A 15,128-nucleotide genomic window follows, 5' to 3' on the forward strand; every position below is an offset into this window, starting at 1 on the left:
AAGTTAAAAAAAAAAAACAACAAAACAAATTTATTTGAAAAATAACTCTTTTGTAACATTATAAATGTCTTTACTGTCACTTTTAATCTATTTAATGTCTCCTTGTAGAATAAAACTAATAATATATATATATATATTTTAAAACTACCTTACTCCAAACTTTTGAATGGTTTGCACAAAAATATAAGGCATCTTTTTTAACCTTGATAATAAGAACAAAGCACTAAATATAAAGTTTTCTCACAAATGAACCTCTTTTATTTGCACTCGTCATACAAGATTTAATAACAGGCTTCATTAGAATATGAATAATAGAGGCTATTGATTGTTTCTCAAAGTTATGTGACCTTAATAGACAACCCAATGTAAAATGTTGAAATCAAAAAAAGTTAATGCATGGTGGTGGGAGGGTGGTGGGGGTATGTCTAAATCAGCTGACTAATCAATAAAATGACTATTTAATTGAGATTAATATGTAAAATGTGAAAGACTTTATTTATTTGGTAACACTTTACTAAGGTCGCTTATGTAAACATTACAATGCATTAACTAACATGAATACTATAAAACAATACATTCTTTACATGAATTAATGTTAGTATACTACTTTTGATTAAAAAAAACTTATATTTGTAAATTAAGATTAATATATGCTGTGGAATGTGGTTAACTAATGTTAACAAAATAAACCTCATTGTTAATATTTAGTGTCAATATTTACAAACTTGAATTAGAAAAATGTAGAATCGTAGAAGGTTAGAAGGTTAGATTAGAATATAATGACCATATTTACATGAGAAGGATCCCAGTCCAAAGGAGACATGACACAACAAGAAGAATTGGTTCTCGGAAATATAAATTCGCATTGGCATGAAGATCTGGCAGGCAGAAAGCTTGTTCTAACATGAGACGAGTCTCTGTGCTGATTCCTGAAAAAACACCACACAGCATCTCAGTTTGTGAGGACCAGTCTGCTTTGATACAACATTTACACTCAATGCTTTTATACATGGACTCCAGTACAGTTGCTGTTAGCCTTCATGTCCAATCATAGTGTACTGATTCACTATATATATATCAGAAAGTGAGAAAAATTTTCAGATTTCAATAGTGCCGTAAAAAAGCCAAATACCATTCTTAATCCACTCATTCCAGGCATGCAACGTGTCACTATCATGATTCAACGCAGACTCTGTGGAAATATAAACACTTCTAATAAATGGATAGAAAAATTCTTTCAACAAAATATAACTATAAAATTGCTTACAAGCACCGGCTCCTATACGCTCATATTTGTTATCAAAGGTCTACAGCCAGAATATTCTCACCCTGTGAGTGATCCAGAAGTTTTCTCAGCTCTTGCAGTGTCTGAGTCAGGTTTTTCAGTCTGTGATGTAGGTACATGTTCTCCTCTCTCAAAGTGTGAATTGTATCTTGTAGCTGATATGAAAAGTTAATTTGTGGCATTAAACATATGGACAACAAAATAAGAACCAGATGCTGCGAAAACATCATTCTCGATATATGCACACTTCTTTCAGTGAACTAATTCTTGTGTGGCCATGAACAAAAAGCATTGATGCCTGCATTTAGAAATCAATCCAATTCTCATGCACCATTTATTTTGGTCTCAATACAAGATGTAAGTACAAACCGTTCCATATAGACTCAAGCTCTTTTAGGTTAAACTAGTGTGAAAGAAAACTGGTGCAAAAGACTCCAAACATAATATTATTTATTTCAGGTCAAGCATGAATCTCAACAGATTGGTTTATGTACTTTAGTGGCTCTTTTAGTGATAACTCTTAGTGAGGCTAGTTTTTAGTGAATAGTTTAATTTTCTGTTTAAATACCTTCACAGTCTCAAAAAAAAAGAATTTAATTGTTATTTCTCCTCAGAATAAATACATAAATAAAAAATCAGTTTATTTATTACATGTAGGTTTTGGGGGGCCTTATTTAGGAAAGATGTCACAATGGGACCCTGCCTTCTGTTTTAGATTATTTATCGCCTTTTTAATAAAATTACAACAAGTAGAGCATGTGACAACCTGTCCTGCTATTTGTTTGTTTATTTTTATTTTTCTCATTTTGTTTATTTTAAACCTTCTGCTAGAGAAAAACGCTTGTGCAACTGAACTGTGAAAACTATTCTAATGTACTGGAAGCATCATACTATTAATAAGTTATAACTGTGCAAATACCACTTTGTTTTATATTTCCCCACACACATTTAAATTTAAATAATTTTTTTTTAATATAAATCTGTTCTCGCTATTTACACGCCCCGTCTATTCATACAGTATTTATTTATTTATTTTTACATTTGTTTCTAGGATCATAGCAACATGACTAGGAAGTGTTTAATAGCCATTTCCGGAAACGCTGATGGTCAAATAGAATCCAAGATGGCTGCTCACATGTCAAGATTAAGGGGCTGGAGCCGAGCACAGAGGTTTGATCTAATGTCCTAAATATTCCCGTACTGTATCGACGTGCGTCACATTTTTAGAGTCTTAGCCTCATTTTTTTTATGTTTTTACAAAAAATATATTTTACATTGTCTCTCTACTTCATAAAATCGTTTGTTAGAGCAATAGTGTACATGTGACAAACTTCAAAATCTCGTGCGCTTCTCCGGTAACGTAACGTAACGTTAATTAAACTGTATTGACAGCAAATATTGCAATTGCCAGTGTTGATGATATGTTATTATCATCATATTATTGGTAATTTAAGCGTGTTTAAAGCTGAGATGTCGTGTGGAAGCAGTGAGTGCAGTGAGTGTGTGTCTGTCGCAGGTTTGGCGTCGCGGTGTGTAGACCGTACAGCAGCGGCGGCGCGTGTCCCAGCGTGTCCCTGTCCACGCCGTTACCCGGGATCCCCAAACCCATCTTTGCCTCCGTGGACGGACAAGAGAAATACGAGACAAAAATCACCACCTTAGAAAACGGACTCAAAGTCGCATCTCAGAATAAATTTGGTCAATTCTGTACAGTTGGAAGTAAGTACAATGTGAAGTGTCGTTTGATTCAGGTGAGCTGAGTCAGACACTGAGGGTTGCATCTCACCTGCTTGTGTTTAGTTTTAGTAAATTCAGGCTCGCGGCATGAAGCAAAATATCCCAGTGGAATTGCACACTTTTTGGAAAAGCTTTCATTTTCTGTAAGTTGGTATATGTTTATGAGCTGCATTGCATGAATTGTTTATATACTGAATTGCTTTGACACCGTTCTTCTGATTTAAAAGCACAAAACCAAACTCACTCTGATTCATACTTCAATTTAAGTCTACAGCCCAATTTGGAAGTAAAGATGAAATTCTCCTAACACTTGAGAAACATGGAGGCATATGTGACTGCCAAACATCCAGGTATGACTCTTTTTGTTCAGATAGTTTTTTTCCCTGTTCTGTTTACCTCTTATTTAGCATGTTGTATTTATTTCTTTGATTTACAGGGACACAACAATGTATGCGGTTTCAGCAGAAGTTAAGGGTCTGGATACTGTAGTGAATCTCCTGTCAGATGCGGTCCTGCAGCCCCGTTTATTAGGTGAGCATCTAAAACACAACTGATTATTTAATGTTACTTAATCTTTGAAATGGTTAAAGTTATACACTAATGTTCAAATGTTTGTGGAAACTAAGAGAAAAAGAAAATATTACTTTTTAACGTGGTTAAAAAAAAAAAAAAAAATGATTCCCCAAATCATCATATTAAAATGATTTTTAAATGCATATTAAAATGGAAAACCATTTGAATTAATAACATTTCTGTTTGTACTGTATTTTTAATTAAACACATGCAGCCTTGGTGAGCATGAGACTTCAAAAATCTTTTTGAAAAGTGTTTTAATCCAGATCTTTGACCTGTATTGAATGTAACTGATGTTATTTCTTCAGATGAGGAGATTGAGATGGCCAGAATGGCTGTTCGGTTCGAGTTGGAGGATCTGAACATGAGACCTGACCCGGAGCCTTTACTAACAGAAATGATTCATGCTGTGAGTACAGATCAATGCTTTGTTGTAGGTCATTGAAATGAGTTTCTAAGTCTTATTTGATTTTGTCTTCAATATTTAGGCTGCATACAGGGGCAACACCGTGGGCCTGCCTCGCTTCTGCCCTCCCCAAAATGTTGAGAAAATTGACAGGAAGCTGCTTCATAAGTACCTACAGAGCTATTACTGTCCGGAGCGCATGGTGCTGGCCGGGGTTGGGATTGAACATGAGCAGCTTGTGCAGTGTGCCAGAAAGTATCTCCTAAATGTTAAACCAGTATGGGGTGCGAGCACACCTGCCAACGTCGACCAGTCTGTAGCACAATACACGGGTGGCATTGTAAAGGTGAGCGAAGTCTTGAGTCCGGCAGTCATCACTTGGTATTTTTTAAGATTCCGAATTCCTTGAGCTAAGCTGATTGTCTCGTGTCAGATGGAGAAGGACATGTCAGATGTGAGTTTGGGTCCAACACCCATTCCTGAGCTAGCACACATCATGATTGGGCTGGAGAGCTGTTCCTTTTTGGTTTGTTGCGCATATTAAATTAAATCAAATCAATTTCATGCTTGCCAGAAATGGTTGTGTGCTGATGCGAGTCTTTTTTTTTTGTTTGTTTTCACTTACAGGAGGATGACTTTATCCCCTTCGCGGTCCTCAATATGATGATGGGAGGTGGAGGGTCCTTCTCTGCAGGAGGGCCCGGAAAAGGCATGTTCACCCGTCTCTACCTGAATGTGCTCAACAGGTGTGGCGTTGTCTATTCACACTCCATAAACTCTGCTGTTATTTATGTGGTGAACCGTTTTAAGCCAGTTGTTGTTTGTACAGGCATCACTGGATGTACAATGCTACTTCATACCACCACAGCTATGAAGATAGTGGTCTGCTCTGCGTCCATGCAAGTGCAGACCCTAGACAGGTACTGTAGTTATGTTGTAAATATTACTACCGTACGCAGCGTTGTTTTAAATTATTTATTTGTTTAGGTGCGAGAAATGGTGGAGATCATTACGAGGGAGTTTATTCAGATGGCTGGGACAGCAGGAGAAGTAAGACCTTCCTTTGTTATGGATTTCTGGAAGCAAAGTCATAGTTGGGTCAACTTCTATAGTGGTGAATGGAAACGACGACAAGCACTTTTTATGTTCCCAGTCGCTCTGATAGAAAATGATACGATGCCACAATTTTAGGCCTTAAGAAGGTCTTAAATCACAGCAGATTCTTAAATCCATAAAGCCATGGCATTAAATGTCCCATGCACTGCAAAAAAGGTATATCTTAAGGTTTTTGCCTTGTTTCCAATTTAACATCCTTAAATCAATATACATTTAGTTGAGATGCAAAAGTCTTGTTTTCAGAGAAGTTGAGCAAAATTGGGTTCTCAATAGTTTTTCCCTTTGAATAAGGTTGAGTCCATTGGCAGATATTTATTCATGTTTTAGTCATGAAGCACTCAAACCTTCAATTTGATCATTTGATCATATCTCATAAAACGAAACTTGTGTAATTTTGCTGCTCAAGTAAATGGATTTTGATTTATGAATCTTTAGATATTTGCACTAGAAAGCATAACTGAAATACTCACTCACTCTGCAAAATGTGATCAGAAGGTACAGTAAAAGTTACTTCCTTATTCTAGTGGTATGGAGCAGAGCTATTCAAGCCTCAATCTATTTATTTTGTAAAATGAATTAAAAAGTAAGTTATTAATGGAAAAACATTTAGAGACTATATTGACAAATTGTGTTTTATTAAATGTTTTCTTTACTTAGTCTTATCTTCATAATACCTGCAGAAACCCAGTAAAATCCAGCGTAGAATCTCTATGACTTTCCAAAAGATGAAAACAATATTCAGGGCTTGACTACAGTGGTCTTAACATTGCTTTCTGAAATGTAATTTCTTGGAAATATAGCAAAAGTACAGTCTTATAATTAATGTATATTACATTGAGAGAAAAAAGGAAAGAAAAAGATGATCACATGTCATCATGTGAAAAGTGTGTATTTGTTACTCCTCTTGCATTATTGACAAACTATTCTCCTGTTCGACACTGTAAAGCAGCTTTGACACAACCTGTATTGTATGAAGCGTTATATAGGTGACTTGACTCGTTGTGAGTTTGTGTTCATAACCTGAAATCTCTCACTTGTGCAGATGGAGCTAGGGAGAGCCAAGACGCAACTGAAATCCATGCTCATGATGAACTTGGAGTCACGACCGGTCATCTTTGAAGACGTAGGTCGACAAGTACTTGCGACAGGCAAGAGGAAGCTGCCACACGAGCTGTGTGAGCTCATCAGTAAGTACTGATCTTTACTGCAAAGTATAAAGCTTATATGAAAGCTTCATTAAGCAAGTAAATGTATGTTTGTAACATTCAAATATTACAATGACTTCTGAAGAATCATGCGACACAGAAGCCTGGAGTGTAATGGCTATGAAAATTCAGCTTTGGCTTTACAAGAAATAATCACATTTTAAAATGTATTAAAATAGAAAACATTATATTTAAATTGTAAGAATATTTCACTGTATCTTTGATCAAATAAAGCCTATGTGACCATAAGAGACTTTATAAATATTTTTGACTTTCTTTCAAAAACTTACCGACCCCAAATAGTTGAACGGTAGCATACTTACTTAATAATTGCATTAATTGGCTTAAATATGTTAAATCAATATCATACCATTCACTAGTTCTTTTTGGGAGACATATTTGCAAAAATATATTAAACCCCCCCCACACTTTTCTTTGTTTTAGGTAATGTTACAGCCAGTGACATCAAGAGGGTAACAACGAAAATGCTGCGTAGTAAGCCTGCGGTGGCAGCACTGGGAGAACTGACAGAGCTGCCCTCATACGAGGACATTCAAGCCGCTCTCTCTAGTAAAGACGGACGTCTTCCTCGCATATATCGCCTGTTCCGATAGAGGACTGAACACTGGTACCATCTCGAGGCAAATATGAGGATTGACCCAACAAATATTACTCTGGACTGGAATTCAAGTGCAATGCTTAGACTGTGGTTGCATTTCATCTATAAACTTAAGTCTAAAACAATAGTTGACCCAAAAGTTCTGTCATTATTTAATTACCCTCATGTAGATCTTTTACAACTGTTGGACTTTCTACTGTGCAACATAGAAGATATTGTTTAGTCTATAAATTTCTATATGTCTATAAAAGTCACTGGGCTCTAATAGGCTTGGTTCTTCAAAATATCATTTCTGTTATGCAGAAGAAAGAAAGCGTTGTAATGGTATGAGGACAGGAAGAGACTATTTAGAAACTGGCCGAGTTTAAGTTCACACACCAATGCATTATTTTGCATGATTTTGTTGAATTCATGTGTTTAAAGTAAATGAATGTGCTAACTTCACATTTCGATCTTAATTGTCTTGACAAGTGAATTTTCCATGTCATTTGTTCACATGCTGTGCTTTTCTGTGTAAAACTGGGCAAACCCAAATGATATTTAACACATCATATACCATTTCTCAGAAAGTTCTACAAAACCCTTGAGTTAGTCAGTATATTGAAATATCTGAACAGAATGACACAAACTGTGTAAACTTACCCTAGCTGTGAAAACACACTGTACATAATGATAATCCCCTTTTCTCTTGCTAACTCACTGTTAACATGAAACTGATCACTGATTAAGAGTTCCTTTACCAGATTAATGTATGTGTGTTTAGCTGTTTGTGTTAAATTAGCCTACAAGAATATATTTATTCCCTTGTACTTCATCAGTACAAGTTTACTGTTATATATGTATTTTTTCCATTGCTGCCTATTAAGATGATGGCAATGGTTGAATCTGTCATGAGCAAAAACCCTCATGTTCCCTTTAAAAAAATAAAAATAAAAGCTTGATCCTTTGTATAATTTTTTTCATGTACACATTTGGTCCAAAATGTAATCTTGACAAATTAGAAATAACACCTTAAGTATGAGTTTTTGTATTACTTAACATAGTGAACAAACATTTCTAACAGGATATTATTTGGTTTTAAACAGTAGAATGTACTTTAAGTCACTGAAGCGATCATAAGAAAGATCGCAGGCACTTTCAGTACAAATGGAACTGAAACGAATGATGTGAATGCATGACTTACTATTACACCACAGTCACTGAGATCCATGCGCAAGCAACCAATACTATGGTCGTTCCTGCTTGACATCAAGTAAGCTGAATTACATTGGATATGTTAAGGCAGTAAACTCAAGTATGGTCTGTGCCTCCTCGCTTTGATTCTGCACTCAATTGAAACCAAGGTCAGTCTCTACATGATACAATTAGAGACCTATCAACTGCTGACACAAATTCTCCCCAGTGTTGCTGGTAATTATGCTACAGTACAGTCTTTTTTTAAAAGAGTACAACAGTTAGCAAATTGTTAAGTAACTCTTCAAAAATGTCCCAGGAGCCAATCAAATGAGCAGGATCAGCTGCCTGGTGCTGATATGTGTTTACAGTTATCAGTTAAAGGTGAGCTAATGGTTTAAAAAGGCTATGAAACACTATTATCTAATACCATACAGAGAAGAGACTGTTTGGGCTTCCAAGTTAAATACCAGAATATGAAATAATACAAAAAATGGATTAGGAATAATGGATAACTTAATTGACAGTATATTTGATACATTTCTATAATATTTTATAGTACCAGCTGCAGTCTTTTAGTTCCTGGACTGTGCGTTTGACATCCGTAGTACCGATTTATCCTTTGGTCCTGAAAGTCCAGCTTTCCAAGTCAGTACCTCGGTGTTTGAAATGATCAGTTTTAGCACCCTACGGCTCTCGCACACTGGTCCGCGATCAGGATATAGTGCAAACCGTGCTGTCATTCTGGTTCTTCATGGCTGCCTCTCTTTTTTTCAGCTCCCTGGTGATTCTCCTTCGGATTCCTTCTAGGTACAGGCTCCTGTCAAACTGGCCAGCACCCAAAGGAATGCTGAGGAGGATAATACACTGATTTAGTGGTTTCTCAAACCTACACAAATAACATCCGGTGAAACATGAACAGACCACAAAACATTAACATTCATGTAGATATGAATATACTACATTTTATATCTCATATTTTTATATGGTTTTATGGTACTACATTTTATGTAATAGCTATGATCCATTTATTACCTGTTAACCACTTTTTGAGCGTAGATCTGAAAATGGCATTTACATTTCCCAATGCTGGAATTCTTCGGAGCAGACTTAAGTTTGGTCTCCCATAATTTTTTTATATTTATTATTATGAAGAATGCACAAAAATACTACTTTAAAATTGGATATGAAATATATGTTTAATAAAACATATGTTACTCTAAAACCGAAAAAATAAAAAACCAAAAAACTTGTGTTCCAAATTTGAAGTTGATATCTCAAAAATGTCCCTTTCGTTTTCAATGCAGACCATTGTGTGACCATTTACAGGACCATTTGATCTTTACCAAATTTCATACCACTCCAATGAAGAGCACGAGAGGGTTAAATATAGGTTACATAGTCTAAATTAAATCAGTTCAACATTTAAAGTCATGTCTCTTAAGAAGACCGCTCGAATCATATGGATTTCTTACACAATATCTTACAATTTTTTTTAATAATGATAGTTTTGGTGACATGGATGAACAGAAATCTCAGGTTTTATTAAATATATCTACATTTGTGTTTCGAAAATGAACAACATTAAGTCTAAGATGAGTAAATGATGATAGAATTTTCATTTTTGGATAAACCAACCCGTTAACTACTTTTCTAGATAACTACCTAATTAGAAGAAACAAGTGCAAGCGTTAAAATCATTGTATAAAGACTCTTACTTATCTCGGCCTGGACGAAGTTTGACCTGAAACATGCCGATGACAGGTCGGTGATCTGATGTCTTAATGGACAAGCAAGACATATACTTGACCACTTTAATGTCATCTGCTTGTCTGTTTCGATAAAGAATCCGGTCCTGTCAACAAATGAGGACAAATCAACAACTGTACTAAAGAGTATGTAGTGATGTATCATCATGCAATTAGCAAAAAAACTTACGGTGTATGAGGGTGTTCTCTGCTTTGTGGTGGAGTCATAGACGTCACAACCAATGTCAAACTTGTATGTAGGAGCAAAGTGAATAGATGCTTCCTGAAACCCTTTAAAAGTGGAACCTGCAAATGCACAGAGAAAGATTCTTCCTGATATAAGTATAAAGAGTTAATAGTTTTCCTTAAAGGGAGCATATGCATAAATTACACCGAACTGTAATTTTGCATCTAACTTGCCTTTTTTCATCTCTTTCAACAGCTGGTCATGCTGTAATAGTGGGCTCATATCTGCGCCCATAACCTGATTCAAAATGGCCTCCACCTCACCTCTGGTTTTATTCAGGCGGAAATTAAAATCTCCAAACCAGAAGACTTCATCAAAACGGGTTGTGACATCAGCTGAGAACGAGTGGCAAATATGATCATTCACAGAAAAATAAATACACTATATATGAGAATTGTGACAGATGCAGAAAGACTCACATGTTGTGGAGCGGTAAGGGTTTGTATCCGGAAGGTTTCTAGGAAGAGCCAAAGCTTCTATGATCTTGTTGTAATCTAAGATCCTCTCATATACTTTAGAATCTCCAGCTGAAACAAATACAAAGATGGTTGGGTTGATTTATAGTTTTTTTTTATAGTTTATATAACTGGGTTGTTAAAAATATTCCACTTACAAGTGAAATGGGATGTGATAAACAGGAAGGATGTTCCAAAGAAAGTGAAGCCGATACCCACAGCTCCTTTAGTCTTAATCTGAGATATAATTCTGGTTGTAACTGTAGCATGTTCCACCTCTGTAGTGGCAAAACAAAGAAAGCTAGCTATTATATTATATTATTTAAAAAATTGGGGGTCTGCAGTTTTTTTAAGGGATTCATATTTTTATTCAACAAGGTAACATTAAACACATTAAAAAAAATCTGAAAATGGCAGTAATGATTATAGTCACAAAAAAAATATATTTTAAATAAATGCTGTTAATTTGAACTGACAATATCATTGATAATTTAACACTGATAATATTAAACTACTTGTGCAGCAAATCGACATACTAGAATTATTTCTGAAGGATCATGTGACACTCATGTGCTTAAAATGCAACTTTGCATCACAGTAATAAATTAAATTTTAAAATACATTAAAATAGAAAAAGAAATTTAAATAGTAATATTTTACAACATTACTGTTATACTGTATTTTTGATCAAATAAATACAGCTTTGGTGAGAAAAAAGAAAGAAGAGACTTCTTTCAAAACATAAAAAAAATCCTGCTGACCCTAAAAGTTTGAACAGTAGTGCACAACAAATATTATGTCATTTTAATTAAAAAAAAAAAAAAAAAAAGCTTTACCTGAACAGAACCATATGAGGTCTCTCCTGACAAACACAGTGAGATAGAGAACACCGTGGGCCGCTGCATACAGCATCACGTAATACGGCCCAAGTGTTTCCTGCAGACGGATCTCCCACTCCCTCCTGTGGACAAACATGAAGACAGTAAATGTGCTGAGTTACGGAGTAACAGAAACACACACACTAAAAACTCAAAGTCTTACCTATCTGGACAGCCTTCCTGAACTCCTATAACATAGACGTCCTGTGCGAAGTCTGTGTCGGTTGGGAGCAGCAGATCATCTAGGTTGTATGGAAGCCCCTGAGACCAAGAGTCAGAGCTTAGGCTACAGCTGCTTTGCTCTTAAACAAACAAATCATTCCAAATGATGGTATTGTTCCACACCTTCTCTCCATGCATGTTCCATGTGGCCACGTAGAGACCGAGCCGTCTCTCTGGGAAGTAGCGGTCTAGCTCCTCTGCCCCCAGCAAGGCACCGTTACCCAAAACACTACCCTCCAGAAAGCTCCTAAAACCATAAACAGGTACATTTTCAGGAAAATAATAACTAAGAACAAAAGAGTTGAGAAATGCTCCTTCTAGCATGTTACATAAATACATTCACATAAACTACATTATTTCATAAAGACAGAACAATTTTAAACTAAAGGATGAGTGTACCCAAATCTTTTGATGTGTGTGTGTGTGTATGTGTGTATACAGTACACACACACACACACACACACATAAACATATACATTAATGTTAATGTTGAGCTAGACCAACATTATAAAATTTTCTTTATTCCTTTCCATTATCGGATTCAGTAGCTAATACAGACTGGGTATTTAATTTCATGCTCAGTCCCCTTATTGCTGCATGTTAATTACCTTAATTAATCCAAGTAAATCTATAAACATTAATATTTTAATGAGCCTGTTCAATGCAATCTTTAGATAATTTTTTTTTTATATTTAATGTCTAAATTTACTTGTAGCATTGATTGTTTAGTAAAGCATTTCACTTTTTATTATCTTACAATTGTCTTGTGTAAACCCCTGGTCAAAATATGATCTGATGGATGGTAAAGAACAGCGAGAACATTCTTCAAAACATCTCCACTGATGTTCTACAGATGAAAACCGTACAGAGTTAAAAAAAAAAACGAAACAAGGAGAGACAATTTAATTTCTGGCTGAATTATAACATTAATAAAGATCTAAACTGTCTAATAATTTGATTTTTTATTTCAATACTGCCCATGTGTAATATCATGTCACCTTCAAGCAGAACATGAATGTGTGTTCTCCTGATCCATTAATCCCCTTTGCATTCACACCGCCTCACCCTTCCTCTCCAATCTCTCTATAAACGTCCAGCTTCACTTTTCACTTCCCACAACTAAAGCTGTTCAGGTGATTCTGTAAGTAGTGACTTACTCTGGCATGTGCCTGTGCTCACTCCTGCAGGAACATTAATCATGGTCTACTTCTTTGTGAAACATGAAATTTAATTTGGTTCATGCATTCATTCACATAAAAATGTGGCTCGGACACTTAGGTCCCTTTGCGAGGTAATCAAGGTGGCACATCAGCCTGTGATCATGTGATCTTGATGTAGAAGATGGGGATCTGCTGAGCGAAACAGGCTGCAGAAAAGAAGAAACAGATGAATAACATAAAAAACACTCACCTGTTCCTCACATCGCGGGGTCTGATGGGGTTCAGAATGCTGTAGGCAGACTTCATGGAATGGACAGAGGCATTGTCTGACACCATGGTGTCCAACAGCCGGCTATCACTAAGATTCCTCTGAAGCCTCTCCGGCCCCCGCCCCCTTCTCCCCACCGCACTGTAATCCAAACAATCCCTGTCAATCCGATTAGTCGTCCTTAAGGACCTGGAGGCTGCGCCGTTCTCCAGAGGAGGATATGACCCAGTGGGCTGCAGTGGGGACAAAATAATTCTGGACGGTTGCAAACGCTCTTTATTCGGATCACTATGCTCACTGTCAGTCTCGGAGAAGCTATCGGTCCTAATCCTGAATGACGGTGTCTCCATGGGTGGGAGATCGAGGGGACGTCCGGATGCAAGGTCTTGGCCATTTGATGAGGTGTCTTCCTTAAGCGAATCGGTGGAAGAGCCCGTCTCGCCTGGGTCGGTGAGACTCTCCTGGCTGTTCCTCAATTTTCTCCCCCTCACCTTCTCATCAAATGAGAAGTTTTTACCCCCCATTCCCAATCCCACGGGCTTCGGAAGAGAGGGAGGTCGAGGCTGAAATGGACTAAGTTTTGCGTCCCTGTTATGCTCATCCTGAAGTAGTCTGGCACCTTCATATGGCTTCTTGATGTCCTCCTTGCTCTTCTCTGTCCTCGGGTCTACACTCAGAACAGTAATATCTGCTTTACACGCTGGTTCTCCTGACTGGAGTTCTGTGGGGTTAAACGGGACGATGCTGTCTCCATGCCCACTCATCCTATTAGCAGACTTTGTTTTAGATGTAAACGAGTCCCATGATACTCAGATGATTACATCCTGTGGAGACAAGTCAGGGGATTATTTTGATGACTTATTATTATGTCAATTATGTCTTTCGATTAAGAGATATTTCACTTATTGCTCAATTAAGCAGTATTCCACATCTTGCCCAACATTGGATTCAAATTTAAAAGTTATAATGAAAACCCTAAATAACAGAAAAAATTACATAAATGTTTTATTTTTATCATTTCTAACAGACCACTTCCTTAAATATAAAGGCAGCTAGCTTATGTATTTTTTATGTTTGAAATATTCTACAACTTTTTTTCCCCGTTTTCAACAGAATGTAATTCTCCTCTTATTTGCCACTGTACTAAAGTCAAAACATTTTATTAAAATACTTATTATTTTGATTATTATTTTGATTTGATTATTATTTTGATAAATTATTTTGTGTTAACGGTGTATATTTTGCGAACATTATTTCTGTGACAATTTGCTGTGAATCTTGAAAATCTTTTTATATAAAAACATTTTCTAAATGCGTAAATATAAATGTAAATATAATTATGTACACCAAATAAATGTCTTCTTCAACCCAATATTAAAATATTAGACAAGGAATTTCAGATCTACACATTTTTTAATATTTTGTTAAACTATGTATAATCGACAAATTATGAAAATATTGCCCAAAGCAGCTTTACTTGGAATACAACATGAAAAACATCAATGAATTAGTAATCAGTGAAACATCTATGATCTGTCTAATTAACAACAGACATCGGGAGTCGTAAATCAACAACATTATCAACAACAACCAATAGGCCACTGACTTACTAACAACGTTACTGTACAAACAGTACCACAAAAACATAACTATTATTAAAAAGCATCATCAGTGCAAATGTGAGCTTAGACTAAGGATAAAGTGTATTAGTAGTGAAATATTCTGATGAGAGCGGTCTGAAATCTCAGTCTCTAACACTGATGTTAAATTCACTGATGTCACACGATAGTCACACATCAGTAAGCTATCGCTACAATTACAAAATATCATTTTCTCTTTGCAAAATATAAATATACATTTATGTGACGAATAAAATTTTGAGATTGAAACCGCTGTCCATTACCTCTAAGTTAGATGGCTGAAGAAGCAAACTTACTTGACTTCCCTAGCAACGCCAGACAACCAACAACTAATCAAGAGGGTGTGCTGACAGGCAGCAGCAGTGTGTTAGGAAACCGCGCCATCTCGCGTTAATA

At 36.1% G+C, this 15,128-nt stretch overlaps 2 protein-coding genes and 1 long non-coding RNA gene across 4 annotated transcripts; 1 reads left to right on the plus strand and 2 right to left on the minus strand.

Annotated features, from left to right (window-relative positions):
* Positions 1–230: 230 nt before the first annotated feature.
* On the minus strand, positions 231–1,533 carry LOC127957153 (uncharacterized). The gene is made up of 3 exons (XR_008153716.1): positions 1,329–1,533; positions 1,133–1,192; positions 231–929 (listed from the first exon to the last, which is right to left on the minus strand). It is a non-coding gene; the product is annotated as an uncharacterized LOC127957153 (long non-coding RNA).
* Positions 1,534–2,383: 850 nt separating this feature from the next.
* Positions 2,384–7,882, plus strand: pmpca (peptidase, mitochondrial processing subunit alpha). Its single transcript, XM_052557083.1, has 13 exons — positions 2,384–2,455; positions 2,802–3,004; positions 3,086–3,165; positions 3,290–3,372; positions 3,459–3,553; positions 3,904–4,004; positions 4,084–4,347; positions 4,435–4,527; positions 4,629–4,747; positions 4,831–4,921; positions 4,989–5,051; positions 6,160–6,304; positions 6,767–7,882. The coding sequence occupies exons 1-13, from the start codon at positions 2,409–2,411 to the stop codon at positions 6,934–6,936; spliced, it is 1,554 nt and encodes a 517-aa protein (XP_052413043.1). The 5' UTR covers positions 2,384–2,408; the 3' UTR covers positions 6,937–7,882.
* Positions 7,883–7,952: 70 nt separating this feature from the next.
* LOC127958276 (phosphatidylinositol polyphosphate 5-phosphatase type IV-like) lies at positions 7,953–15,128 on the minus strand. 2 transcript variants are annotated; one of them, XM_052557082.1, is made up of 11 exons: positions 14,996–15,079; positions 13,075–13,916; positions 11,788–11,911; positions 11,606–11,703; positions 11,401–11,525; positions 10,723–10,842; positions 10,529–10,636; positions 10,283–10,444; positions 10,053–10,168; positions 9,833–9,969; positions 7,953–8,964 (listed from the first exon to the last, which is right to left on the minus strand). In XM_052557082.1, the coding sequence occupies exons 2-11, from the start codon at positions 13,854–13,856 to the stop codon at positions 8,829–8,831; spliced, it is 1,908 nt and encodes a 635-aa protein (XP_052413042.1). In that variant the 5' UTR covers positions 13,857–13,916; positions 14,996–15,079; the 3' UTR covers positions 7,953–8,828. The 2 variants fall into 2 exon arrangements, with proteins under 2 accessions (XP_052413042.1, XP_052413041.1); XM_052557081.1 differs by lacking the exons at positions 7,953–8,964; positions 9,833–9,969; positions 10,053–10,168 and having other exon boundaries at positions 10,195–10,444; positions 15,029–15,128.

The sequence above is a fragment of the Carassius gibelio genome, chromosome B5, assembly GCF_023724105.1.
Source record: "Carassius gibelio isolate Cgi1373 ecotype wild population from Czech Republic chromosome B5, carGib1.2-hapl.c, whole genome shotgun sequence".
Classification (NCBI taxonomy): domain Eukaryota; kingdom Metazoa; phylum Chordata; class Actinopteri; order Cypriniformes; family Cyprinidae; genus Carassius; species Carassius gibelio.